The sequence below is a fragment of the Scomber scombrus genome, chromosome 24 (genome assembly GCF_963691925.1).
Source record: "Scomber scombrus chromosome 24, fScoSco1.1, whole genome shotgun sequence".
NCBI lineage: Eukaryota > Metazoa > Chordata > Actinopteri > Scombriformes > Scombridae > Scomber > Scomber scombrus.
This window is the reverse complement of record NC_084993.1, coordinates 2,941,463-2,969,238: the sequence shown is the minus strand read 5'-3', so window position 1 is coordinate 2,969,238 and position 27,776 is coordinate 2,941,463. Positions and strand designations below refer to the sequence as shown.

General features: G+C 39.1%; 2 protein-coding genes across 3 annotated transcripts in view; both read left to right on the top strand.

Annotated features, from left to right (window-relative positions):
- The window catches only part of mrps9 (mitochondrial ribosomal protein S9), a 28,832-nt gene extending 23,772 nt beyond the window's left edge, over window positions 1-5,060 (top strand). The window contains exons 10-15 of the mRNA XM_062414918.1: window positions 1,272-1,357; window positions 1,509-1,584; window positions 1,668-1,836; window positions 2,482-2,590; window positions 3,411-3,580; window positions 4,659-5,060. Coding sequence (XP_062270902.1) covers window positions 1,272-1,357; window positions 1,509-1,584; window positions 1,668-1,836; window positions 2,482-2,590; window positions 3,411-3,580; window positions 4,659-4,750 — 702 coding nt within the window. The 3' untranslated portion in view covers window positions 4,751-5,060. The remainder of the gene's footprint in view (window positions 1-1,271; window positions 1,358-1,508; window positions 1,585-1,667; window positions 1,837-2,481; window positions 2,591-3,410; window positions 3,581-4,658) is intronic.
- A 1,225-nt stretch (window positions 5,061-6,285) lies between these two features.
- On the top strand, window positions 6,286-23,829 carry LOC133976342 (SLAIN motif-containing protein 1-like). Of its 2 annotated transcripts, XM_062414535.1 has the most exons (10): window positions 6,286-6,814; window positions 9,574-9,710; window positions 15,397-15,540; window positions 15,674-15,793; window positions 18,157-18,306; window positions 19,644-20,015; window positions 21,178-21,189; window positions 21,753-21,902; window positions 22,025-22,346; window positions 22,771-23,829. In XM_062414535.1, the coding sequence occupies exons 1-10, from the start codon at window positions 6,375-6,377 to the stop codon at window positions 22,844-22,846; spliced, it is 1,923 nt and encodes a 640-aa protein (XP_062270519.1). In that variant the 5' UTR covers window positions 6,286-6,374; the 3' UTR covers window positions 22,847-23,829. The 2 variants fall into 2 exon arrangements, with proteins under 2 accessions (XP_062270519.1, XP_062270520.1); XM_062414536.1 differs by lacking the exon at window positions 21,178-21,189.
- The last annotated feature ends 3,947 nt before the right edge of the window (window positions 23,830-27,776 follow it).

Genomic DNA, 27,776 nt, shown 5'->3' with positions numbered 1-27,776 from the left:
TTCCCAGCACGACGTCGATCTAACGACGAGCCCCGAAACTGTCCTGTCATTTATTTTAGTTTCACGGTTTTGCTCCAGCAGCGTTTCTTCCAGCTTAGCTCGAGGCCAGAATACACACGCAGGTGCTGAGGTCAACTCAGTCCACACTGTGTGAAGGATGATACAGTTTGTTATATTTCAGCAGATCAGAATGACTGTAAATGTACATATTACTCAATGTAGATGAAGCTCCTGATGTCTCATTCATTTAACTCTTAAACAAAACAAATATTCACAAACATCTCATTATTATTTCTATTTTTTCAAATAAATTAGTCAATAAAATATATTTTAAAAATTGAAAAATGCACCTCACAAGTTTCCAGAGCTTCAGCGTGCTTAATATCTAAGATGGTGATTATGTCTGCCTGGAAGTCAAAATCCAGGGTTTCATCCTGCTCTGAACACTGTAAAGTTACGTCTACTTCCTCCTCATGATGACATCAGATCGTTCCCACATGCCTATAAATGGTCGTCCACTCCCATATTTCAGATCAGATTCAGGCTCGAACATGTACAGATGTGTTTGAGAAGTACATTTTGAGTAAAGAGAAAAAGTGGTGAAGAAGTAAAAGAAAAAGAAGAAAGTAAAAGAAGTGAAATATGGGTGTTTCTGTAGCGTCTCGAGACACCAGAAGTCTACCAATCAGAACATGAGGGGGGCCTTAAAGAGACAGGAGATAAAACGGCCTGTTAAGAGACAGAGGCTGAACTGAGGAGCTGCTCAAACAGCCACTATAAGATAAATAAGGTGTTTTTAACTGTAAATAATGCAAAGATATTCCAATAGAGCCCCTGAATATAAATATAGAGCCTGGAAATGTGTGCAATATGTCCCCCCCCCCCCCCCCCCCCCGAGTCCTGCATCCTAACTGTGACCCCTCAGAACGGGCCACACATGGAAGGTTTCCAGCAGTCTCACCGGGCCGGATGCCAATTTAGACAAGGCCACTTTCCAACTCATGGATGGCTAGCTCGCTTTGCATGGCAGCTCCTGCTGTGGAGGGGAGGGAGGGGCGGAGGGAGGGGAGAAGGGGCGTGAGGAAAAGTAGAGTAGGGGTCTACGCCTGGTGGTCACCCCCAGTTCCATTTTCCCAGCCTGTTAAATCCACCAGGGATGTGGGAATGTGGCGCTTATGTGTAGGAATGTGTTGTTTTCCCAATATTTCTAAACATCAGTTAGGAATACGCAGATTATGAACGATGATTTATGCTTTTGGTGCATTTTTCAGGAATTATTCGGCAAAATCCTGAACATAGAGAAGCACCAAGACCGCCTGCGAGCCAAAGGACTCTTCTCCAAAGACGTCAAGCAGATGTAAGTAGAGGAAGAGGACGGTTTTTACACTACAGATATGAAAATATGTTTTTGGCATTGTAACAAAAATACATTAAAACCATTTGTAAAGCTTTTGAAACAGCTTCAGGTGGAGTGAGTTTAAGAACTGACGTGTGTTTGTCTCCGTCAGCACTCTGGGAACAAGCAGGTGGCTCCTGAAGGAGGAACTGGACGTGCTGCTGGTGGAGACCATCTCCGCTGACGATGTAAGTAAACAGCATCCTCTTCCCTCCTTTTCTCCTCTTCCTCTGCTTTTCTCTTCATCATTTAAAGGTTTTGTTTTCTTTAGTACAATCGCTTCATCCAGCTGATGGAGCGTCTGCTGTCGCTGCCGTACAGCGCCACCGAGGAGGAGTTTGTCCTGCGTTACCGTCAGCAGCTGGAGGCTCAGTCCAGGAAGCAAATGGTGCCACAGCTGGAGAAGGATGAGAGGGGCGTGGCCTTCAGCACCTCAGAGGGTAGATACACACTCACACACACATTTAGTTTGCTATTTTTGGAATATATTTGCAGGTTTTAACATTAAATTTGGTAAAAAAAAAAAGTTGCCATAGATTCAAATTTATTTAGTTACCACACTACAAATACTTACTACGTTTCTCTTTAGACCTGCTCCATGTTGTCAAAAATAATATCAATAATATCTTATCACGGGTTCTCATTTGTTTAGTTTATTTATCAGTGATGCTAACATTTTTTTTTTAATGAAGTTCATTTCTGAGATCTGGAAACGCCTCAATTAAGTCAGACGGGGCGAGAAACATGACTTAGTTTCAAGCAAAACCCCCAAAATAGTTAAACATGTATATAAGAGATCTCAGCAGCTACTTTAGTGAGTATAATGTTATATTAAGTGATAGAAATCTGGGCCAAATCTACACAAATAGATCCAAACATGTAGCTTAAATCTCAGGTTGAAGAAGCGAGACTCTACCTTCTACTGTAGCTCAAAGGCACCAAATGTCAGTTTAAATGTCTCAATAAACAGCTGATTAAGCACCTTTACCACTGTCTTATTCCATCTGTGTTTTAATAAATAATAAATAAACAGAGATATTAGATTAAATGTGTGTCTTTGTGTATGTGTGTGTGTTTCCTCTCAGGTCGAAGGAAGACGTCGAACTCCTCCGTGGTTCTGAGAGACTCTGGCTCAGGACGGATCACCGTCAACGGTCAGGAATACCTGCACTACTTCTCCGTCCTCCAAGACAGGTAGGAAAGCCTCGCCAGCATTTCCACCGTGAACAATTTTTTTCCCCCACATTACAACCTTAACGCCACCGTTGCCTTCGCTGCCGCCGCTGCTGCTTTGACTCACAGATAGTTTCTCCCTTAAAATGCAAGACGTGATGTGTTTTTACCCCCTCTCTCCTTCCCCCAGCCAAAAAAATTAAAAAGCAGCTTTTTCACTCTTCACAGCATTGCCTGTTTTTTTATTTTTTTATTTATCTTCTTGTTGTAAGTTAATTACACAGTTGAGTGATTTAGTGTGTGTGTGTTAGTATGTGTGTGTTAATGTCCAGAGCTGGTGTTGTCACACAGTGTGAGGACGGGCTGTAATTGGAGCAGAGAGGTGACAATTGACTTTGTCAGCAGCCATAGGCCATTCAGTCTGAGACGCCATCCAGAACACACACACACACACACACACAAACACACACACACACACACACACACACACACACACACACACACACACAACCTTATCCCATTCCTGCTGAGTCAGAAGTAAATGTGTAATATGTGGTGGTGAGATTGTAAAAGAAAGCTTTTCAGAGTGCCGGGATCCTCTATGCTTGTCTGAAAAGTCACCCAACCAGACATTAAATTAACTAAGCCGCTGCCGTTGATACCGCTATCTGTTAAATAGCACACACTCCCGCTCTGCCTCATTCAAACACACTTCATTCTTTCACCTCCTTTTTTTTACATTTTATTTTATTTTTTATTTATTATTATTATCTCTCGGTTGTTGTTTTTTTTTCTGCTTTTCGCTCTTTTTTTAATTCCTCACCTCTCTCCCCCCTCGCAGAGAACAGCTGATGTTCCCGCTTCAGTTCATGGGCATGCTGGGACGCTTCGACCTGGAATGCACCGTGAGTGGCGGCGGGCGGTCCAGCCAGGCGGGGGCGCTGCGGCTCGCCATCTCCCAGGCTCTGCTCAGCTTCCTGTCTGAAGGAGAGATAGAGAACATGAGACAAGGTGAGTTCTTAGTGTGATATTCATGTTTTACCTCATTTAAGCCTGCTGATGATTTCAAACCTTCCAAAGAGCTTTTCTTTCTTTCTCTATTCTGGTATAAAAATGAACTTCAGAGACTTTAAAATGTGTTGAAACTTTAAGGTGTAATGTGTGATATTTGAAAATGAAGAAAAGCTGCTACAGTGGAGTTACATGTTCTTCCTCACTTTGTCTTCTTTGTTTCATTTTCCAAGTTTTTCCACACAGTTTCTGCTCTTCACTGTTTTTCAGATCAGATACTAGAAGATAAACTTATAAGCAGCTATAACATTATTTTCTTGGTATATTGAAATAACTTGAAACCAAACTCTGACCTGAAGGTATAAAATCAATCTAAAAAACCTTTGATATGCTTTAAAAATCGTCAGAAATGCAGAAAGCTTTGTCTCGTTTTGACCAAAATTCAAAGATATTCAGTTTACTACAATGTACAGTAATTGTTTTTTTGTGCATGATCTTTGTTTCATAAAGACTAAAAATAATAATATGACTTATAAAAGCTTCAAATCCTCACATTTGAGAAGCTACAACCAGCAGCTGTTTGGCTTTTTGATTGAAAATATCAAAAATAGTTGCAGATTCAATTAAATTAAGTTTAATTAATGTTTGCAGCTCTAGAGGAGAGTAGTTAATGAGTCTAAATGTGCTTTTCTGGTTTCTTGAGGCTTCTGTGATAGTAACCAGAATATGTTTGGGTGATAAACTGTTGATCAGGACAAAATGAGACAGGTTAAATCTCGGGGCTTCGGAAAACATTTTTAAAACATTTTCTGACATTTGTAAACCGAACGATAAATCGAGATGACTCATCAGAGTAAATCCATAATGGAAATATTCATTAGTTGCAGCCCTGAGCTAAAGTTGAGTTTGAAATATAACAAGAAAGAAGAAATGTAGACTGTCGGCAAGAAAAAATACTCCGACCTCCGCTTCACCGAAAGAAAATAAATAAGATGAAAGACAAAAGAGTCTTACTGTTTATATTTTCCTACTCTTTCCATCATGTTTCATCCGTCTCTCTCTCTCTGTTTTTTTCCAGCTGGTCTGTTGACCCCTGACCCGAGAGTGAGAGAGAGGAAGAAGCCGGGTCAGGAGGGAGCGAGAAAGAAATTCACCTGGAAGAAACGCTGAGGAGGAAGAAGAAGAGGAAGAGGAAGAAACTCAAATATGAAACATTCAGACTGACTTCTTTATTCACCTCAGTGAGAACAGATGCTCTTCATGTCGCTCGTGTGTGATTTTAGTTTATTTAAGGCTCTTTGAAGAACGACCAGCCGAACGTCTTCATACACTCTCACACGGCTGCCATGTTTTGAAGATGCAGGAGCTGCAGTTTGCTCCGTCGGCCAGCAGATGGAAGTCTGTGTCAAGGAATGAATGAACGGGTTGAACATGTTTATCAGTGTATGAATCAATAAATTAACTGTTTTTTTTCTCATAAAAACAATTTCTTTGTATTTTGTGTATTCTTCTGATTTTTGCCATTTTATATGTTTAACTTTAATCAATTCAGACGACAAACCAGCAGATAAGCATCAATTTATAACCTGGAATTTAGTTTTAGGGTAATTTACCTAAATGGCCCCGAAAAAAACAAGCTCCAAGATGCTTCAATGTGTTAAATAGAGCAAATAAAATGCATTTTTTTATTTGCATTGGACACTGAAGCTGAAGAGTTTAACTTGGTTTAAAAACTAGTTTTTTTATGAGTTTTTTGGGACTGCTACTAATGATTTTTTATTAATTTATTACCAGTTTATAATTTGCTCATGCAGTCTACAAAATGTAATCAATCCTCAATTTTATAAAACAGAAATTCATCAAATGCTTATAGTTGAGAGGCTGGAACTGGCACATGTCGAGTATATTTACTTGATAAATAACTATTTATTAACAATCACAACATATAAATATAATTTCTACCTTTTAGCTAATCAATATAGTTTAATCTGAACTTTTTTTAAGGCATCAGGTACCAGTTTGGTGCTGTTACCTGCTTTTTGGTTCATACAAATGTTCACAAAACCATGAAATACATAAGAAAAGAAGGTTTCAAGGTATTGTAGATCAGACCAGAGTCTTTATGGTTTTCTGAATTGTTTGTTCTTGCAATGCTTCATTTCTGAATTGGAGTATTTTAGGTTTAGTTTGAGTCCATTTGTACTTATGGATATACAACTAATAAATATAAAAAAATAAAAGTAAAATGGTTTGTGTGCCACTTGGTGCAATAACCTGCTTCAGCCGCAAGATGTCACCAGAGGGGCGTAAATGTAAAGCAGGTGTGTCTCTGCTAATTATAACACACCTGCAAAGAACAATCGATGATGCATTAAAATAAATTAATATGTAAACTGTGTCCGCTGCAGTAAATATCATCAATTGTGTGATTGGAAATAGATGTTTAAAAAAAAAAAATGCTGTGCGTAAAATGTGTTTAAAAAAAAAACCAAACATTTACGCATCTCTTGTTTTCACTATGTTACAGTATAGATTAGCAGCAGGTGCATTTAATACCTGTAATCAGTCCCGCTGCTTTGGGAGGTGGAGGCTGAGGGTGTGTGGGTGTGCGTGCTTGGAGGGGTGGAGTTATTATAGTCTCCCATTGGGTGACAGTCCAGACAGGCGTACTAGACAGCTTACTACCGATACCAGAATACAGAAAGCAGTGTGAGGGCGACGGGTGAGCCGGGAGCGCCGTACCTGTCCTCCATTTCTGGATCCAAAAAGCGTTAATTATTTTGTGTGTGATCCAATGGAGGCAGCTGTATTGAACCCCTCGATCATGACGGAGGTGGACTGCAACAGCAACACCCTGAACGCGGAGCTGGAGGTGAAGAAGCTGCAGGAGCTGGTCCGAAAACTGGAGAGGCAGAATGAGCAGCTGCGGACCCGGGCGAGCGGCTTCTCAAGCGGCCCACATGTGCTGTCTCTACCTCCTGGATGCGTCGGGGGATACTGCCTTCCCAGCCCGCCTCCAACCCTGCTATGCCAGACGTCCTTGGGGTCATTGGCGCTCCCACCGGAGGAGCCTTTCGACTATCTCCACCCGCACACAGCCGGAGATGGAGAGGCTGCTGCGGGGGAGGAGGAGGAGGAAGATGAGGAGGACGAGTCGGAGCTGTCGGTGCTGGATGAGCTGGAGCTTTTGGATTTGGATTCGCTATCATGCTCAGAGGAGGCTGAAGAATCATGGTAACTGTGTGGCATTTGTTTCAATTCAACCATTTGTTGCTTTATGTAGAAAGCTCAAGTCATGAATCTTTAATGCAAAAAGGCCACACATTGATGTTTGATGATTCTACTGGTTGGTTTTTCTTCTTATTCCTGATCATATTTGGATGTGAGATTTGCAGCTTTGTGCAGTGCCAAAACAAAGCCACACACACACACACACACACATTGTAACTTAATTAGGCAGCTGAGAGGAGAGGCCACTTGTTATCAGGCCTGTCACAGGGCTGCACCAAGCTGCCATTCTCCCTCCAGTCTGCACTGAGAGAAATATATGTTAAAATGTCATTTCTGGCTGCCTTGCATTAACTATAGTGCCACATTCAGGGAATCAAACCATAGTCCAGCAGTGCCTGTGTCATGCTTTTTTTTAGCTTTCCATGACATACTGTGTCTGTTTCCTGAGATATCTTTCTAAAATCTTGCAGAATAACACTGGAAGCCGGGTTGAATATGACCTGTTACTTTAATATTGTGTTTTTCTGTTGAAGGAAGTCATTGCACAGAAAGGAAATCAGTTTCAGGAACTGACATTTTGCTGACATTGGTGCCATTTCATGCAAACAAGCCCAATACTTTGAGTACTTACTTAATTACTTTGTCAGTTAATAAGTTGGCTATGAGAAGGTAGCTCTAAAACAAACTTAGTAAAAACCTAAAGGGGTGCTCTCAGATTGCTTATGTCTTGGTCATGATGATTTTAAATGGAGAAAACCAAAAGAACAGTCACATTTAAGTGTTGTCAGTGATTGTTTTTAGCTTTATTGAAATAGCAGCTGATTAATTAGCTCATACTAGTCATTTTCTGTCTATATACCAGCTGATTGGTAAAAAGTATTGCTGTAATACAGACAGTACAGCCTGTAGTATGGATGTTTATATGTTGAGTTTTAGACTTTTTCCAATGTATTAGCTACTCTAGAGCTGCATTAATCGATTAATTCACTGACAAAATATTAATCAGCAACTATTTTGATAATTGATTAATCATTGTAGTTGCTTTGTTAAGGAACCTTGACACAAATTTGCATGTATAGGCTCCTCAGATGTGACTCTTTGAAGCTTTTCTGAGTCATACATTATAGTAAATTGAATTACTTTCAATTTTAGACAAAACCAGATGTGAAGAAGTCACCACAAGATCTTAGAAATCATGATAATTTTCACTATTTTATAGATAAAATGATAAATCCAGAAGATAATCTGTTGATTAATTAATGAAGTTATAGCACTAAGGTAAACCTACGCTACTTATAATACAGCTTATACAGCAGCCCTGCTATGAATCCTACCTTCATTAAAGTTATAATGTTCAGTTTTGCTGAAACTGTTATAGAAAAGTGTTTATGGTCGTTTCAGAGGTTGCCATTTGGTGCTTTGAGTGGTTTTTCTAATATTTTGTCCCCCCCACTCATATGAGTTACCATACATACATTCATGTTAGAAATACAAGACGAGGCCAAAATATTTTGACAAGAAGTATGACTGATTCTGCACTGCAGCACACGTGGATTCATCTTTTATTTGGTGTATTCAACCTGTGTCTCGAAATAGTAACCGAGGTGTGTGTGTGTGTGTGTGTGTATGTGTGAGTTTGTTCGTTCTGTCCCCTTCAGGTCAGACTTCCACCTGATGTTAGTGAAGGTTTTAATCTATAATTCAGCTTCCTCCGTGTTGCCCACAGAGCAAAATCGAGTTGAGTTCTGTCAGAATAATCTAATCCACTTCATTTCAACAGAGCGACTCTTCTTCTTGATATCTGAAAAGCTTAACGGCACCTTTTAAAACCAGGGGGAGAGATTTGTCTGAGTCAGGAGGGGCATGAGTCGGTGGCACAAAAGAAGGATGGAGTATGAATAGTGATCCGTCAGGGACTGGAAGGAGGAAGATTCCCAAATCTGCAATATTACTTAACAATACTGAAATCCTGCCAACGTGAAGATAGATATGAACTAAAACTGTGTGTAAATGACAGCTGCCAGTTTAGTGCTTGTTACATTCACAATAAGTAATCTCTAATAGTGTTGGCTGTTCTATAGAAAGGACAAAACATTAGAATTTAAACTCAGGATGTAAAAATCGGGACAAAGTTTGTATCATTTTGGCAATGAAACAATGTTATTTTATGTATAAGAGATATACAATGTAGGTATTGATAATGAGGGAAATGCCAGCATGCAGTCCTACAAATGGTCAGTTTTCATGCCAAAAAAGGAAAATGTTGGGTTGTAAACAGTTTTTCAACATAGATACTATCATGTAACGTATAATAAATAGCTATGTTTTGATCCAAACATCAAGTAAAATTCAAAACTTTTAAAATATCAAGTGAAGTGCAAGAAATAAATGAGCTCAGAGATCAACTGGGGAACAGAAAAGGAACACAATCCGTCCTAAAAATGAAGAATAATTGAGGAGTCGTTGGGTTTATGATGAGATAGAGGAATATTTCTTGCTGAGATCAAAGAATTGTTCTTTCACCTAATAAAAATTTTAACCACTAGCAGCATGTCTGTATGGACGGCTGCCGGTCGGCCATCCACTGCGGTTCAGACTGAAATATCTTAACAACTACAGGATGGATCTCTGTCATGTTTTGTGCAGACGTTCATGATTCCCAGAGGATGAATCCTACAGATACTGATCTTTCCTTTAGCTCCTGCATGATGTTAATATTATGTTTGACTCCCAGTTTTTTCAATCTGTGTGTCTCTCTGTAGGTTGTATACATCGCCAAAAGCCATAGAGTCCCCAGATAACTGCCTCACACCTCAGCAGTGGTGCCGGCAGGTCCTGGACTGTCCCAAATCAGAGGTGGAAGCAGCGAGGAGATCGCTATCTCTCCGACTGGAACAAGGTGCGAGACGGCATGCTTGTTTGTTTGTGTGTGTGTGTGTGTGTGGTGGCAGGGGGGGAACAGACTGATTGGCCCCTGGAGGGGAAGTTTTTGTGAGTCAACAGGGAACAACAAGACAAACACAGATGTAGCCATACGAGCCTTTAAGACTCTCATAGTGGGTCTGAGAAGTGCCAAGACAGTGAAATCACACCTTAGACTTGTTACCATAGCAAATCCAAATTGTTGTGCACTGCTAGAACATGCATACACTAGTTGTGCTTGCAAAAAAAATCACAAAAAGGAAAATAGATTAACATAAATACAGCAGGTAATGTGTGAAATTGCAGCACAGATTGTCTCAACCTCTCTAATTTCCAATGATTTGCTGTAAATCAAAAAACATTTTCTCTGTTTTAACACAAATGTTAAAAGATGAATAAAACGTGCAAGTGCAGCTAGCAGCAATAAAATACCATGTTTGCATGCTCTAAGGACTATAAACACAAATATATCAATGTCCTAAAAATAGAGTCCAGCTCAATAAAACCTCACAAGTCTGCAAAAGATTGACTTTAAAATTCTTCATTGGTCTGTTTCTGGATCTTCTTGTTAAATCAGCAGCAGTCAGTGGTAGATTACAGGTGTTTTTTTTATTCTTTATAGACTCTACAGACTGTAATATCCCCTCTGGTGCTCACCTCAATGAACCACAATGCAATGCAAATGCAGGAAGTATTGCATGTGCTTTCAGTGGAGTGGAACAGTGTGTGTGTCTGTGTGTTTTCAGGGGTTTTACAGTTTCTTGCTGTCTAGGAAACAAAGCTAGAAACGTTTCTCTGGAGTTCAGCTGGAGTTCAGTCCGGCCGGGGGTGTTGCTAATTTCAGATTCGTCACTTTTCCCACTAATAAGACACGCATTAGAAAAGTAGTTTATGCAATGATTGTTTTAGGCTCATGAATTCTGTGGAGCTTTATCTTTCTCAAGCAGTCCAGGCTCTGTTTTTGGCTGCACTGAATTGATCACTTGCATATTTTCACAGTTTTCTTAATGCTTCTACTTCTGTGCCCACTTCTTCTACATTCCTCCTCTTCTCCTCCGTACTTTAAACCAAAGGCTGAAACAGAAATTGCCTGAGATTAGTTCGCACGACGCTTCCCGCCTCTAAGTCTATTTTAAAACTGACGTGCACAGCTCTCGGGTTGTCTTGCCAAAAACACGGGAGCTCACTGATTCACTCACATTCACTTACTGTCTCACACAACGCAGACCTTGGCCAAGAGGAGCTGCCAGATAGTTTCACCTCTACGGTAGCGTGCATGGCTGGGTGCTCTTCGGGTCGTCTGGCGCTGACCAAAATTGAACTCGCTCTAGGTTCCAGATAGATCACTCAGTGTAAGTCTACAAGGAACCGGGTGACGGGAATGTATTAATAGTTATAGAAAGTGTTGGGTTTTTTTTATTATCGACTAACATGCAGATAATAGTTCTTTCTTTTTCTCCCAGTCACATTTTCCCACATTTTCGCTTGTCTTGCCCAGTTTTGTCTGGGAAAAACTGTCCAAATATTCACGTTTGCACTCATGAGAAGCTGGAACCACTATTTTTTGAAAAATGATGATTTATAACCAATAAATCTTCTGATCAACTCGCTCTATAAAGCTTCTTAAAGCCAGGTAATGACTAAAAAGTGTCCCTATTATCAAATGCACATACTGGCACTTTGTGGCCAGAATAGGCATGTTAAAGGTAGATCACCAGCATAGATGCAGTGTGACTAATCAAACTCAGCAGGACAGTACAGAGCTCACTGCCGATAATCTGTCCACGCCTCATAGCATTAAGCAGATCAGGCCCGGGTCACCTGACCTGCTTATGCCATAGTGACAGGCATCAGTTAATTATAAGAAGAGGAAGTCGTCACAAACAAGGAAACATTTAATTGAGGAAGTAAAACAGGAAAATATATCCGCTGTCATCCTTGTGAAATCAATAGAGGCGTTAAGCCCATCTCTTGGTTTGAGTTTAGCGTTGCCATGGTTACTTCATGCACCTCAATTGACTCTTTTTAAAAATAGATTCCACGTCTTGAGCTTATCGACAGACAACATGGGAGAAAGGAGGGGGGGGGGGGGAGAAAGCAGATCAGGGTTATCAATCCAGATGTGGGTCTGTTAAAGAAATCTTCGTCTGATCGATGAGTTTCTTCGGAGGCCGCAGCGTGAGGAGGCGACAGCTCCCACGGCCTCGGCTGAACAGGCAGCTTAACAACCACGAAGCCTTTTAACAAGAGTAGATGGAGCTTGACTCACCCGCGTAGGAGGGTTTAGTCGTGTGTGTGTGAGTGAGACTGCTCTGCTTTCCCACTACTTTGAAAACAAAGTATTTTCAAAGAAATATCAAATAGTTGGCTCTGCTTTTTGTCTTTTAAATTAGATTTTTTACTTGTAATATTCTGTGATATACTTGAGGAAAAGGTCGAGGGTAGAGTGAACTCCACTGAGTTTATTAAAAAAAGTTTCATCATCAGACATCTCATCCCAACCCATCTCTTCTCCTCGGCCTTTGACACCTAGTAAGATGTCGACTTTATCTACTTGTTTTAATGTCTTATTTTCATTGCTTTTTATTGCGTGGCTATTATTATTTTTACTCATGTTTTATGTCTTTTAATTTATTTGTTGTTTTTTATTTGTAATTTCGGGCCTCATGTGAGCTGTTATGTCTCTTATTTTTCTTCGGTACAGCACTTTGGTCAACTTTGGTTGTTTTAAAGTGCTTAACAAATAAAGTTGGATTGGACATTAAGTTTATTAAAATGTAATGCCTGAGATACATGAAAACAGAGCCCCATCTTCCCCAAGTCTCAAGCAGCCAAAAACTCAAATCAGGTTGAGTGCAAACGAGGTGAATTTATTGACATAAAAACAACATATAATATATAATAAACACAACTAAAGTTGCCCTCAGGGTGGACAAAGGCCAAAATAACAAACCAAACTAGGAATTAATCAATATAACCGATCTGAAACAAAAGAACCCAATTAACAAACTCTCACCTCCCTGACTAACATAAACAGGAGAAAACAGGATAACAACAACTGGCAGTCCAGCCCTACTAAAACAACAACTAATAAACTGAAGATAAACACAAACTAATGTGTCTGGTTGTGTGACAGGACTGGCTATATTTCATCACATCTGTTTTTAAGCCAGGCCAAAAGAAGTTACGCAGCACATGATGATAAGTTTTCTTTTCAGACAATCCACCGCCAGCCTGGAAACCAGCCCCCCAATCGGTGCGCAGCAGCCAGTCACCCTCCGGCTCTGGCACACAATCATTTGCATATTGAACAACATCAACAAAAAAAGAAACTTAAAAAACAAATTACGATTACAGCCGTAACACTGGCAAAGATCTGTGGTTACAAACTTTGCTTATTCAATGATGTAATTGGAGGCAGTGTGTGAGTTTATAATATAATAACTTTATTTATATAGCACATTTTTAAAAACAAAGTTTACAAAGTGCTTTGACAGACAAAGCAAAAGTAGCACAATACAAAGCAAAGATACTGTTACACTGTCACTTTCATGTCAGTCATCCAGCACTTTGGTCCAGACTGAAGTAGCTCAACAAGGATTGATGACTCTCTGCCATAACATTTAAGCCACATATTCATGTGATGTAATATTATCACCTCTTAACTTTCCATTTCGCACCATTATCAGATCATAATCTCCACTGGTCTTTCACTAAATACCTGCATAACAAATAGCATTCCCATCAGCCTCAGCTGTATGGAAGCGTATCTGCACCTTTTATTCAAATGGCAATGCTTTCTGCAAAATGACAATTCAATGTGCAATCTAATCATGCAGTTTGAACAAATATTATGCATGTAATTCAATGTGCAAAGTGGTAATGTTATCCTCAGTACAGTTTTAATTATCTTAATGAACATTATAAATTTAAATTGAATTACATTTCATATTGCCATGGTTTTCTTGCACCTTTATTGCAAAGGAAAATGCATTCTGCACTTTGTGTTTAGTGCTGCTAACACGACAAATTAAGAAAACATGTTAAACACTTTATCTGCTTAAAATATGCATGTTAGCATTGTTATAGTGAGCATGATTACATAAATATTTAGCTCAAAGTAACTTCACACTCTGAAAAATAGACTGTCAGTGATCATGATATCACACGTATGCAAAATAACATGACAAAATATAACCGGTGTTCAGTGCAATGACCTGTCTTCTACTGTTAGAGAGCAAAACACTTCATTGGCTTGTAGTTTTTAATTAATGTGCTTTATATTGTTAATTACAAAAAAAGTAACATGGTTCTCTTTTTGTACAAAAGATGCAAATATTTGAACATCTGGCTCTTCGACACCAAACTAGAGAAAATAACATATTGTATGGGTCAGTCATGATGTAGTGTCCACATACTTTACTATAGTAGCATTAATGCTGCAGTCTTGGCTAATATTTGGGTCAGAGAAGTGGACCTCTGACTCGGCCTGGTCCTCCACAGTTGCACCAGCTGTGCAGCTTGTTGCATCAGCGGCGGTGAACCTGCTCTCTTCATGCTAATGGTCCTCCGCCGGAGCCTGTGCATCACTTCAAACTGCAGAGGAATCCTCCCACCAGCTTGGCTCGCTATCTCTCTCCTCTCTCTCTCTCTCTCTCGCTGCCCGAGGTTGGGCACAGTGAAATGGAGAGCTGTTGCCATAGAAACCGTTTACATGAAAGGGATGCACCCCCTTCATAGCTAAGTGGCTTATATTCGTATTGACAGGTGAGAGAGAGAAATCCTCTTCCTGCATGTTGTATGGGTGTATGCAGGATCCAGTAACACACACACATCTACACACTCTTTAATAAGAAATGCACAATGCAGCACATTTATATTCATCTTTGTTCTCTAGATATTCATATCACAGGCGCTACAAACCAGGAGAAGTTTCCTCTCTACGTCTATGAATAGTAACCGAGGTGTGTGTGTGTGTGTGTGTGTGTGTTTGAGACGCTCAGTACCAGGTACAGCTGCAGTGTGTGAGCGGCTCTGTTGTGTTGAATACCGCTTTGTCCTCGGTGCTTTGTCACATGGTGCAGCTGCTGTGCAGTTACTGACAGTCACAGTGCTGATGAGGTAACGGCTGCACAGCTCTGCTCCATGATCGTGTCTGTCTTTGTGCATTTTTACTATTATTGTCTGTTTTGCTACCTGAATTCAGGTCACTCAGGAAGAATCTGTTTTGAGGTTTCTAAAAGGACACATATCATGATTTTTCTGTCATTTTTATACTGTTAAAATTTGAGGTGAACGTAAAAAAAAATTTAAAAAGCTCCCTGCAAGTCAAAAGCCAGGGCTTCATCCTGATCTGATCAATTAGCCAATAGAAGATGCATCTTTAATTATTTTGGTCATTTATTGGTTCATAGTTCTCAAATGTGAGAATGTGCTGCTTTTCTTGGTCTTTCATGAATGTAAACTGAATATTTTGGCAAAAGTAAAAACCTGCATAAACATACTTAACCAGTTTGCTCACACAGTCTCAGGTGTTTAAATGACCTTGCTTGGTGTATTTTTCAATTTGGCAATGTACTGATAAACATAATGTAAATGTAATATTAACTTCCTCTTTCCCTCCCATCCCCTGTTCTCCTCCCCTAAACCCACTCCTGTCTCAGTTTCCAGGTGGCGTAGCTCACTGTCCAGCCCCTCTCACTCCTCCTCCCCCGGTCCTCCCTTGAGTCGAGTAGCTGGGGTGTCACCCATCAGCGCCTCCCCTTCAGCCAAACCCTGTTCCACTCCCCAGTCGTCCGAAAGACACGGTAACCATACCGCATGTTTCCTATTCCTATTTTATGTAGCACTTAAAAGGTTAAATTAAACCCGAGTGTCTCGTCTTTTGACCTTCCTCTCCACCATCCCTCCCTCCTCTCTGTCCTCCCCTGCCTCCCTCAGCTCCATCCTTCTCCTCCCCGCTCCACCTGATGCTCCACCGGACGTTGAGCCCTGTGGGGAAGGAGTTCTCCCCCGTAGCCGAGAGGACTCCCACGTTCCTCTCTAACCTAGCCAACCGCAGTAAGCCTGATTCCTGCTTCTCCCACTCCTCCATGCTGCCTCTGTCTTGCTTTTCATATAAAATCAAACTGAATCCTTCTTTTCTTGCCTCTTATAAAACAGCACAGACAGCAGATAAGAAAATCAGAATATTACTGTGCAGGTGAAGACGCTCGATATAAAACTGGGTCATCCACAAGCTTTTAATGTATTATTTCAACTATGTTCTTATGCAAGTCGTGGGAGTATATTTTTGTTGCAGCTTCAAGCAACATCTCAGTAGCAGAAATAAAACTGTGCCACTGCTCGCTGCTCATTATATGTCACTATATTCTGCTGCTCTGATTGTATTAGCGGGTGGCAGATTCGAGTGCATTATTAGTGACGGAAAAAGTAACGTTCCAGAGCTGCAGGGAAAGAGACGGGCTACACTGGGGTACGGATCGAACCCCGAAGGGAGGGAAGCTCACATCCTGAGCTTCATGTAGCAGCGGGACCTCTGCCACAGGGGCCCGCTGGTGGTTCAGTGCCCGAGGCTCAATTCCATGACAGTGCTACTCTAAACAGCAACAGGGCGTTAAAAAGCTCGGGGCATGTATTGCTCTTTTTCTTTTTTTTGGGGGGGGGGGGGTTCTTTTTAGATATGCTGTTCCAAATATAAAACTCTTTCATCTATCTGCCCTGTTTTGTGAGTCACCAATCTAATATGTAATTCAAGGCTGTAGCAAGGTTTTTTTTAGAAATATTCAGATCATGGGGTCCAAATTCCAACCTTATTATTTCAAATTAACACAACAGATCATATTTGTTTTGTCTCCCACTATTATAGTTCAATGTTAAAAAACGTTGTGGAATCTAAAATCCTTTATTTAAGGTATTATCATCTTTAGTAAGACAGTTCAAGTTTAAAGCTGGTGTGCAGGACTGGTTTATCCCCCTTCTGGCTGTGATAGTAATTACACAAACACTGACACTTGCTTATGTCAAAGGCTCTGCTCTTGTGTACTCCGTCACTACTATCATGGTTGTAATATGGTGGATACATTTCCCAGCAAAATGACTCATTTCACTGTCAGAATTTGATCCATTTGGTCTGATAAAATTTGGAAAGTATAGAACAGCTGCATGATTAAATTATTTTATTCCAATTCAAGTAAGTAGAGAGGTGACTCGAAGTAGTGCACATGCTCCACCCACAGAGCATGCTCAGTGTGCATTCGTCTGGACAGCATGGGATATAAAACCTGACACCACATTAAAAAATGTGAAATATCGGCCAGTGATGGACTTAATCAGCATTGTGTGAACTCGTTTGACAGCTTGAATATGACGGACATTTATTTCTAAAGGTTCCAAAATGCAGATTTAAGATATGTGGTCTAAAACGTATCATCAAGTCTTAAAAATCCACACGTGATCTTAAAATGTAAAATCCTCAAAGTCCCAAAAGAGTACTTTCGGAGGAGAGGACCTTTGTTTCCCTAAAGCTACATATCTGTATTATACTTACATGCATCAGTGGCCTCTTAAAGTTCCTTCTGAAAACTGGACATACACATCTAAAGACTCAACAGTGTGCTCTTTACTAGTGTCTTGCACCACTACTGAGCTACAGCATCACCCAAAGAGTCTGACACCTTCAAAAGTATAGTTTCCATTACAAAAGGTGGATGCTTGACTTTAAAATGATTTAACACGTCTGTTTGGTTTTCTTAATCTGAGTTTTAGTGATGCTCACAGTATTAGAAAATAACATTCATTTAAGTAGCAACAGTCCTTTCATAAAACAATGCCCCAGTTCCTCTAGATATTACTGAGAATAGTCGCCATGGGGACTATTTCATTGGCAGAGAGTAACTCCAGGTAACTACCATGTTGTTTTGTCATCTGGGGTAATCAGCCATTTAAATCCATTCTCAGATGCTTCTTGTCAAAGGTGTAAGAGATGATTACATTAACAGATGTAGCAAAATGTTGAAATTCAGCCAAACGATGAATAAATAAATCTAATAAAGGGTGCAAACGTGAGTGAAATAATCCTTTTCATCATTGCTGTTACTCTAGAGAGCAGATATGAGGAATATCATTAACTGGGGAGAGGTTGGTATAACCTCCTGAGATAATATTTCTACCTCACTGGTGCTTAATAGGCTCTAATTCTCCGAGCCAAGTATCACCCTCCATTAGTTTGGATCCTTCATTTTTATGTAGAGGACTCTCAAAAGACTCGAGGGTGCTTTTCTCATTACTGAGCTGCCAAAACTGAACATGGCCGAGCTGCACAGTGACCGTCTCATTTGTTTAACACCGTGGTTAAGATCAAGGATAAGCTGCCGGTAATAATCAGTCAAACTGTGTTTTCTTCTTGTGTGATGGTTTTGAAGGCCGCAGTCTCCGGCGCTCCGCCCTCAGTCCACAGTCATCCATGGACAGTGACCTCGGTGCTTCAGAGGCAGAGGACGACTCCATCACTCTGGGATACAAACTGCAAGACCTCACAGACGTCCAGGTTATGGCCCGGCTGCAAGAGGAGAGTAAGTTCAGCCAGAAGGAAAACACGCAGATGGTATTTCTGTGGTTGTGCGGCTCTGCCTCCCCCTTCCAGAACAGCGCTCGCTCTGAGAATGTATGATTTAAACTCTTAATTGCAGGGAATTTGGTCGACTTCACGCTGGCTGTATTGTTCCTTTTTTAGGCCAGTGATTAGCAAACTGGGGGGTGCAGAGTGTTGCACAGAAATATACAATGAGAGATGGTTTGAATATGCATCAGAAGACATTTTAATATGTAAAACGCAGGTGTAATTCAGGATATTACAATAATATCTGATGGTTGTTAGTTCCACCTGTGCTTTGCATGCTGAGTCAATGTGTAAAATATCTGCAAGGTTGTCAAGATTCATGCTAGCAAGGTTTATTAAGAGAGCAAAATCACTTGAAATGCAAGATAGAAGAAAATACACTGATGTTGCTCCCCAAACGAACACATTAGTCAGAATATAATGATTCATATCTAAAAATAAAAGTAGTTTTTGCAAAGCTTAACCCACATTTTTCATTTTCACACCAGAATCAGAGAAATATTATTGGAAAAGAAACAAGCAGGTTTTTAGAGTAAAGGAGTTTTTAAACTCAATGGATTTTAGCATTTTTATGGAAGATAGTATATCTGTGAAAAATCCTCCTGAAAGTATAAAATGTGCCAGTTTCGTTCCTCTGAGTAAATAACTTTCACTGCCAAAGGAAAGAAAAGGACCAGAATAAACAAGACAAGCTGAGCAATATACTGTAACACTAACCATGAATCAGGTGTTTAAAGAGGCTCAGGAACGTTATACCAGTGAAAAATATAAGTGAATTTCATTCCCAAAACAGTACTTCTTTCAGTACCTTCCTATGAGGAATATAATACAGATTTTTTTTTTTTGGTGTTTCAAACCCAGCAGATTTAAAAGTTTTAACACAAGCAGCCATATAAGAACACTGCTGAAATAAAACGGTAAACATGATTGTATATTATTGTAACCAGTACCAAAATAAAGTAATCTTAAAAGTATGAACATGCATTTCAAGCTAAATCAAGTACAAATCATTTCAGAAGATTATATAGAAAATAGATTTTATATTTAAGTGTCTGCTTTGTCTGTTTTTTGTCTGTGTCAGTGTTTGCCAATTCACTTCTGCTGTCCATCTGTCTCTATTGTTCCCTCCTTTTCTAATATTTTAACATATGGCACCAGATCTCAGAGCCCATCGCTACTTCAGCTTCATTAACCCCAGGAGGTGATATGTGTGTGTGTGTGTGTGTGTGTCTGTCTGGCTGTGTGCGTGTGTGTGTTTTGCGCGCTGGTCCTCATATCTCGCTCCCCCAGGTCTAAGGCAGGACTACGCCAGCACGACGTCCATCCTGGCCAACCGCCGCAGCCAGAGCTTCTCCTTCCAGCTCAGCCAGCTCAGCGCTGGCCCCGACCTGGAGGAGGAAGACGAGGAGGACGACGAAGACTACGGCCTCCTGCCCCCTCCGCAGCCACGCCTCACCCGTCTGCCTCATTCCCACACCTTCGCCAGCATTCGAGACTGGCGAAGAAGCACCAGCTCCCTGTCCACCCCTCCTTCCACCCCATCCACATCCCCGTACCCATCCGCCGGGTTCGCTTTGCAACCTCAGGCCCACACCCAGCTCCAGGGTCTGGGACTGGGCAGCCCCTGCGCAGCCGACCTGCAGGGATTCAGACCAGGATCAGGTGAGAAAAGCCACTTTTAGCATCATCTCTTTGCCTATAAGGAATCTGTTCTTGGTTGAAATCTGATCCAGAAATGAAAGGCTGTATTTCAAACTGGAGTTGAGATTCAAAAAAATAGGAAATAAGGCTCCCCGTGTTAGAAAACTGAACTTAAAGCTGCATGGATATTTTTAAATGAACAAAGGATAAAATCATCATATATAATTTGGTGATTAACACAGAATAATCACATTTTATAATAATAATCGCATCTTTCAGCTAGTTCACAACCGTTAAACAAGCTCTGATAAACCTGCTGTATGCTACCTTCCCAGCGACACACAGCAAACAGACAATCACAACAGTCTGACAATCATAACTGCCCCACTGCCACTGGGAAAGTAGCCTTACTACATGTGGCATCTCTACTCCCAGCAATGGTAATACTGGATGTCAGTGCTGTGTTTACAGCCTGTTTTGGCGCCCCCAAGTGGTCAGAAAAAAATGTGTAATGCAGCTCAAAAGCACTTCAAGCTGGAGGACTCAGAAGAGATCAATTTAAAGGATAGGTACACACTTTTAAAGTCAGTAGTCAAAGGCGGGTAAGTGCTTGCTGTAATCCTTCTTCCAATTAATACTAACTATAAGAAGATCCTTTCCAGACATGCTTACAATGTAAGTTCAGTAAAAATGTATTTAGGTTCAAAAGAAGGAATTTGGCACTAAAACGAGTATAGCTTTTAAAATAATTGACTTGATTTGACCATTTTTGAAGAGTGAAGACTCATATTGGCTGCAAATAAACCTTTCAAATAAATGACTGCACAGAAGAAAAAGAAATAAGTGAAAAAGTGAAAATTTATGAACAAACTTTTTTAAAAGAGGCTCAATCAAAGCAGGATTAGCCTTCACTTCCCATAATCCAAGCCAGTAGCAACTCAAGGACAAGAAATACGTGTTTGGAGTTCCCCTCTAACGTTTTAGAGTCGGTCAAAAGAAGAAGGTAAACAGGTGGTGTCTTTTGAACTAAACCACTGTTAATGCTGTGAACATTACTAATGAGAGCTATCTCTATGTTTATATGTTTTGTATGTGCAATATATATATGTGTGTATTTACTGTATGTGCATATGTGTATGTTGTTGGCCGTATTGTTTTGGGGAAACTTCATCATGTCGTCCAGCCGAATATGAGAGTAAGTCGACACAGTTTTCCACTTGGTTCCAAACAAATTTAATAACTCAAACATTTATAAAATTATTTATAACATTAATTCAACTTTTTATGTGATGGAGCACAATATAAAAACACTAAAATCATTAATTCTCCACTCATAAGTATTTACTCCTCATCTCTCTCATTCTGAGAAGTCGATGCCCCTGTCTGACCCACACTGATGCTCTAACCACTTAATAATAACTCTGCCTAAGCCTCTTGTACAACTGCTCTTAAAGCTCTCAGACTGGAAGTTGTTTCCATTCCAAGTCTGAGACGAGAGAGAGTTTGATGGGATTAGCGTTAGGAGTGTATATCTGACTGAAGGGGCTGGAAGCTGTTGTACGGTGAGGGAGATCACGACCAGCTTTATGCAGCGTCTTAAAGGATCGAGTTGTAATAAAAGAACAGGCATGACCAACAGTGTAACATGAAGTGTATGGTATATTATTTTTAATTGTATCTTTACATTAAAATCTTTCCTGCTGCAGCTTTTAAACTTCTATAAATGTATTTTGTTGTGGGTGTTTCTGTCTCTGCCAGATAAGCTGCGGAGGAGCATGCCTAACCTTGTCAGAGCTCCCAGCATGCCAAGTGTGCCCATTCCAACCAATCCTAGTGCTTCCCCTTCTTTGCTTCGTAACAGCCAGAGCTTTGATTCGTCCAGCGGTCTGGCTCGCCTGCAGTCCTCCAGTAAGATGATACTTCTGTTGTTTTTGGAGGTTTTTTTTAGATATAAATTGAATATTATGAAATTTAACACATTAATTTTTTTTATGCTTGTGCATCTGTTATCCCCTTCCACCCACCTCCAGTACCCTCCCCAGGCCAACTGCAAAACAGAGTCCAGAGCGTGGGGAACTTTTCCTCGTTGTCACGGCAACCCCTAAAAGCCACCGCCTACGTAAGTCCCACCATCAAAGGCTCGGCCACCATGCCGATGTCCACCAGCCTCCAGTCGCTAAACTGCAGCAGTGGGAGTAACAGCGGGATCCCCATGCTCAGTAAATCACCTGGCGGAGGGGCGATGCCCACCTCAGCCCCGGGCACGCCTCGCAGCAGCCTGCCCCGCCCCACCTCCTTCATTGGCACCCCAAGCCCCACCCCCCGCAGCAAAGCAGCCCAACCAGCGCGCAGGTAAACCCTTTTGGCACAGGTTTTGTGATTATCAGTTACATTTATGAATGCTAATTTTTGCTAGGAAGAATCAAGCTTAAACCTATTAAAACACAATGTACTTACCAGAAAAACTGAATAACTGACTGCTTAGAGAAACTTGTAGTACAACCAAATGTCATAAGACTTACAAATGTACTTTCATGAACTGAAAACACACTGAAATTTCACTGTGAATTTGGGGTGAGGGTCAGTTTAACTTACAAAACTAACATGATGTATTGAGGAAGATTTGAAACTAGCTGTTGAGACTGTAAACTCATGAGAAAACTATTTACTGAAGTAGTAAATCAATAAGTAGGCTATGAAGGCAATGGCTTCACATTTCAGACGTGGAGCTACCTGCTTTGATGTGACCCTTCCATTGTTTGTTTGTTTTTTACAGTTTACTGACACCTCCAAAGAGCTTGTCCACCTTCAGTGCCCTTCGTGACAGCACCTGGAGAGATGGCTGCTACTGACGAATGGATGAACTGGTGCAGTAGTGCAGTGGCACCCCGCTGGCTGGGGTAACTCACTACACCTCAACATCAAAGTTTTCATCGGGGACCCTGAATGGGTTTGACCAAAAAGTAACTGTCAAGGTGACCTTAAATCTGATACCCTGCATAGAATAGTTCAAATGTTACCCAAACGGACCACAGTTGAGGGGTCTCCACATGAACTGATCTCTCGCATCATCCATTCGATTCTATGCAGAATTTCTTCGGAGAAGGCGGGTTGTTTTTTTTGGATGGGGGGGGGGGGGTTTCTGGTTACGAGTGTGTGAGTTTGGTCTGTGCCAAGTTGCTCTTGTGCAATAAACCACTGGCTGTAGGGTACCAGTACTACTAACCTGCTAAAGAGGGCTGCCAGTTTTTATGAAATGAGCCTCACAATACTATATTTATTTATATATTTATTTTGAATAAATGTTTTGACTAATCACGTTTTCCCTCTGCGCCAACAATGCTGCTAAAATTGAATCAGTCCCTGTTAGATTGGGCACATTTGGTCTAATTTTTACAAGCATTAAAGTATGTATTGATGTACAAAGCTAACTATTAAGTGTGCATACATATAAATATATATTGATGCAATATTATTGAATTTTAAATGTGAATCTTGACCAAAATGAAAAGTCTGAATGTGTTTACAAAGTTGTCTCACCATGGCGTCACAAAACGTTGTTGTATATTAACACTTTAAAATTGTTTAACGACCTATAAGGGATCTATTCATGTTGCACTTTGTATAAATCTCGATTTCTGTTTACTAATGATTGCACTTCCTTTTACATTTGACCTTCTTCTATATAAAATGTATTGTTAATTAGTTTTTTGAAGATGTCAGTTAAACACGGCATAATGTAGCACTCTGTTTTTAATTGACCGTTATCATGGCACATTTCACAAAATCCGGACACTTTGTTACTGTGATTGACTGAATGAGTGAAACATTTTAATAAAACACACTGAATTAAAACAGCCTTTGATCCACTAGTAGAATTATGAATTATCCTCCAATCAGTATGTAGCAAGATGTGGAAAAGAGGTTGGTTGTTGGCATTTTAATGTCGCCACTTTGTGGTAGAATCAGATATCTCAACATGGATTTGATAAAGGACAACAGCATGAATTAAAAATCACTGACAGCGCCAAAATGTAAGAATATAAAATGTAACGGTGAAATTGTGTATTGGAAAGAAACTTCTTAATAATTTTTAAATGGTGTTAAACCTTTAGGCTATTATAACCACCCACCCAGCACTACAACATTACATCATGCAGGCTGAATTAACAACACAATCCTAGAAATGATATATTTTTGACACCGATTAAGCATCACACTGACAGCTTCGCAATGATTACATTTCTGTTGATCCCTTTCCTGCATTAGTAACTGGATCAAAATTGAAAGTGTCCCACAAGTAGGTAAGTATGTTAATAATTATTAATATCTATTAATTGATTAATCATCACAGGGTCAAAAATCCTCCAAATTCAAGCTTTTTAATTAACATTGAGTTTTAAAATAAAATATAATAAACTTAATTAGTGCTTGATTTATTTTAGACATTTCTCAAAATTAAAAATAAATACAGGTTATTACATCTTCACATTTTTAAGAGCAACAAACAAACCATTAAAGACAAGCTTCAGCAGCAGGACCAGTCTGATAACCAGTAACACCAGCAGCAGTTTTACCTGGAGGGGGTGTTACCTAAAGTCATGTGATGCCAGTCACATGACTGCCATGTAGTCACATGACCAGCATCATTGATTAAAGCAGCTGTTTGGACTCTTCACGGTAAGTTTGCTTTTTTTCATACTTATTTTACCTTCATCTACAGTAACTTTGCACTTTGTTTCTTGCACTTTTATGTTTGTAGTTCATCTTTTTATTATTTATCAGAAACTTTGGAGAACTGTCATGATAGAAGATACATCTAAATCTAAAATCTATCAATTGATCAACCGGCTGGAAACAAACAATTCCCATCAGACGAGGCTGAAGTTGGCTTCCGATTGGAATTTCGCATAAAAGTCGCATAATGCCTGTAGATGGCGGTATTCAGTCATTTTCAAGCTGATTCATGAACTGAAAAATTGAACAAATACGGGGGATATGAAATGAGAATGATCAGTAGAGTGCAATTGACCAAAAATGTGAGCATTTTAACTGTAGCATATTTTTTTTATTGTCCTTAGGCTACTCATGGTAAACTGCTTTTCAGTCTTATTGCTATTTCTGGCTATTTGCTGTGGCATTATCTGCTCATTATTAAAAAGTCTTAAGAAACTAATACTCCAGAATGACAGGAAATGTCAAAGGATATCATAATCCTGAGTTTTATTCATTTTTACTGTAGTATTTTTATTGGACCTGGTCTAATATGGTCTGGATGGGGGAAAAAGTTTTCACAAATAGAATAAAGGTTTCACAAATCAGAAACTGTGTTTTAAGTCTCTGGAGTCTCCATGATAATCTAGTCCAGGTGTGACAGTTCTAAGTATAGTTGTTTTTTTGTTTCTTTAACCTAATGCCTTCATACTACTATATGAAATACTAATACTGCGTTCATACACCCATATGAAGTACTAATACTGCCATAATATATAAATATGTTATAATCTAATAAAATGATAATTTAAAAAACCTTCCATCAGTTTATAAATCTGCCTGCAGCTCTGCTTGTAGTTACTGCTGATGTCCACAGGATGGCGCCATTTAACCAGAAACAGCAGATTTTGACTTTAACATCAGAAAATATCTAATATATGATACATATATACACATATATAATGAAATGTTTTAAATATTGTACAAAATGAAATAAACAACCATTATTTTATTTTATTAATATTTTAAAAATGTAATTTACTTCATGAAAACTTAAATTAATAAAATTTACTGATATTTAATTTTAAAAACATTTTGTTCTAAAAAAAAAAAAAAAAAAAATTCTTTCTTTATGTGTAAATGTTTAATTACTCTCCACACTTTTTTTATGTGTCTTATTTTTCTAAACAGCCAATTTACATATATTATAAATGAGATATTTTCTCTTTTTAAATATAAAAAATCTGCTGTTTCTGGTCAAATGTCGCCCTCCGGTGGACATCAGCCGTAACTACAAGCAGAGCTGCAAGGTGCGTTTGGTAGAGTGGGCCGGATTGGTGGGAGGGGCGGAGCTTAGATCACTGCTGGGTTCGTTTGGTTGCTTTCAGCCATATGAAGTACTTATACTGCATTCATACAGCCATATGAAGTACTAATACTGCGTTCATACTACCAAAATAAAATAAACATATATAAATATGTTACAATCTAATAAAATGATAATTTAAAAAACCTTCCAGCAGTTCATAAATCTGCCTGTAGCTCTGCTTGTAGTAACGGCTGATGTCCACAGGAGGGCGCCATTTGACCAGAAACAGCAGATTTTGACTTTAACATCAGAAAATATCTAATGATACATATATACACATATACATTGAAATGTTTTAAATATTGTACAAAATAAAATAAACAACCATTATTTTATTTTATTAATATTTTAAAAATGTAATTTACTTCATGAAAACTTAAATTAATAAAATGTATTGATATTTAATTTTAAAAACATTTTGCTCTAAAAAAATAAAAATAAAAAAAAAAGAGAGAAAATTATTTCTTTATGTGTAAATGTTTAATTACTCTCCACACTTTTTTTGTATGTGTCTTATTTTTCTAAACAGCCAATTTACATATATTATAAATGAGATATTTTCTCTTTTTAAATATAAAAATCTACAGTTTCTGGTGAAATGTCGCCCTCCGGTGGACATCAGCCGTAACTACAAGCTGCAAGGTGCGTTTGGTAGAGTGGGCCGGATTGGTGGGAGGGGCGGAGCTTAGATCACTGCTGGGTTCGTTTGGTTGCTTTCAGCCATATGAAGTACTTATTGCATTCATACAGCCATATGAAGTACTAATACTGCGTTCATACTACTATATGAAGTACTAATACTGCGTTCATACAGCCATATGAAGTATTTATACTGCATTCATACAGCCATATGAAGTACTTATACTGCATTCATACAGCCATATGAAGTACTAATACTGCGTTCATACTACCAAAATAAAATAAACATATATAAATATGTTACAATCTAATAAAATGATAATTTAAAAAACCTTCCAGCAGTTTATAAATCTGCCTGCAGCTCTGCTTGTAGTTACGGCTGATGTCCACAGGATGGCGCCATTTAACCAGAAACAGCAGATTTTGACTTTAACATCAGAAAATATCTAATGATACATATATACACACATATATAATGAAATGTTTTAAATATTGTACAAAATAAAATAAACAACCATTGTTTTATTTGATTAATATTTTAAAAATGTAATTTACTTCATGAAAACTTAAATTAATAACATTTATTGATATTTAATTTTAAAAACATTTTGTTCTAAAAAAAAAAAAACCCAAAAAAAAAAAAAAAAAAAAAGAGAGAAAATGATTTATTTATGTGTAAATGTTTAATTACTCTCCACACTTTTTTTATGTGTCTTATTTTTCTAAACAGCCAATTTAAATATATTATAAATGAGATATTTTCTCATTTTAAATATAAAAATCTGCTGTTTCTGGTCAAATGTCGCCTTCCGGTGGACATCAGCCGTAACTACAAGCAGAGCTGAACCCCGTCCATGCCTAAATGTGTACCAGTACATGTGAAATTAATCCTGCATATGTAAACTCCATATCTATAAATGGTACAATATATTTATATTGTGCTTGTGTTATACATTAAATAAAGTATATTTTAAAATAGCTATGTAGCATGTATAGTGTATTATAACTGTTATTAGTTCAGCAGTGTGATCCAATAGTTCAAGCTGTTTGGCTGTTGATTG

What these genes read in the sequence shown, in the direction of transcription:
- LOC133976342 (XM_062414535.1), top strand. Translation starts at nt 6,375, where the DNA reads ATGGAGGCAGCTGTATTGAACCCCTCGATCATGACGGAGGTGGACTGC. An exon ending in CTCTAACCTAGCCAACCGCA is followed by an intron (nt 15,794 to 18,156) that starts GTAAGCCTGATT and finishes ATGGTTTTGAAG; the next exon opens with GCCGCAGTCTCCGGCGCTCC. An exon ending in GGCCCGGCTGCAAGAGGAGA is followed by an intron (nt 18,307 to 19,643) that starts GTAAGTTCAGCC and finishes TCGCTCCCCCAG; the next exon opens with GTCTAAGGCAGGACTACGCC.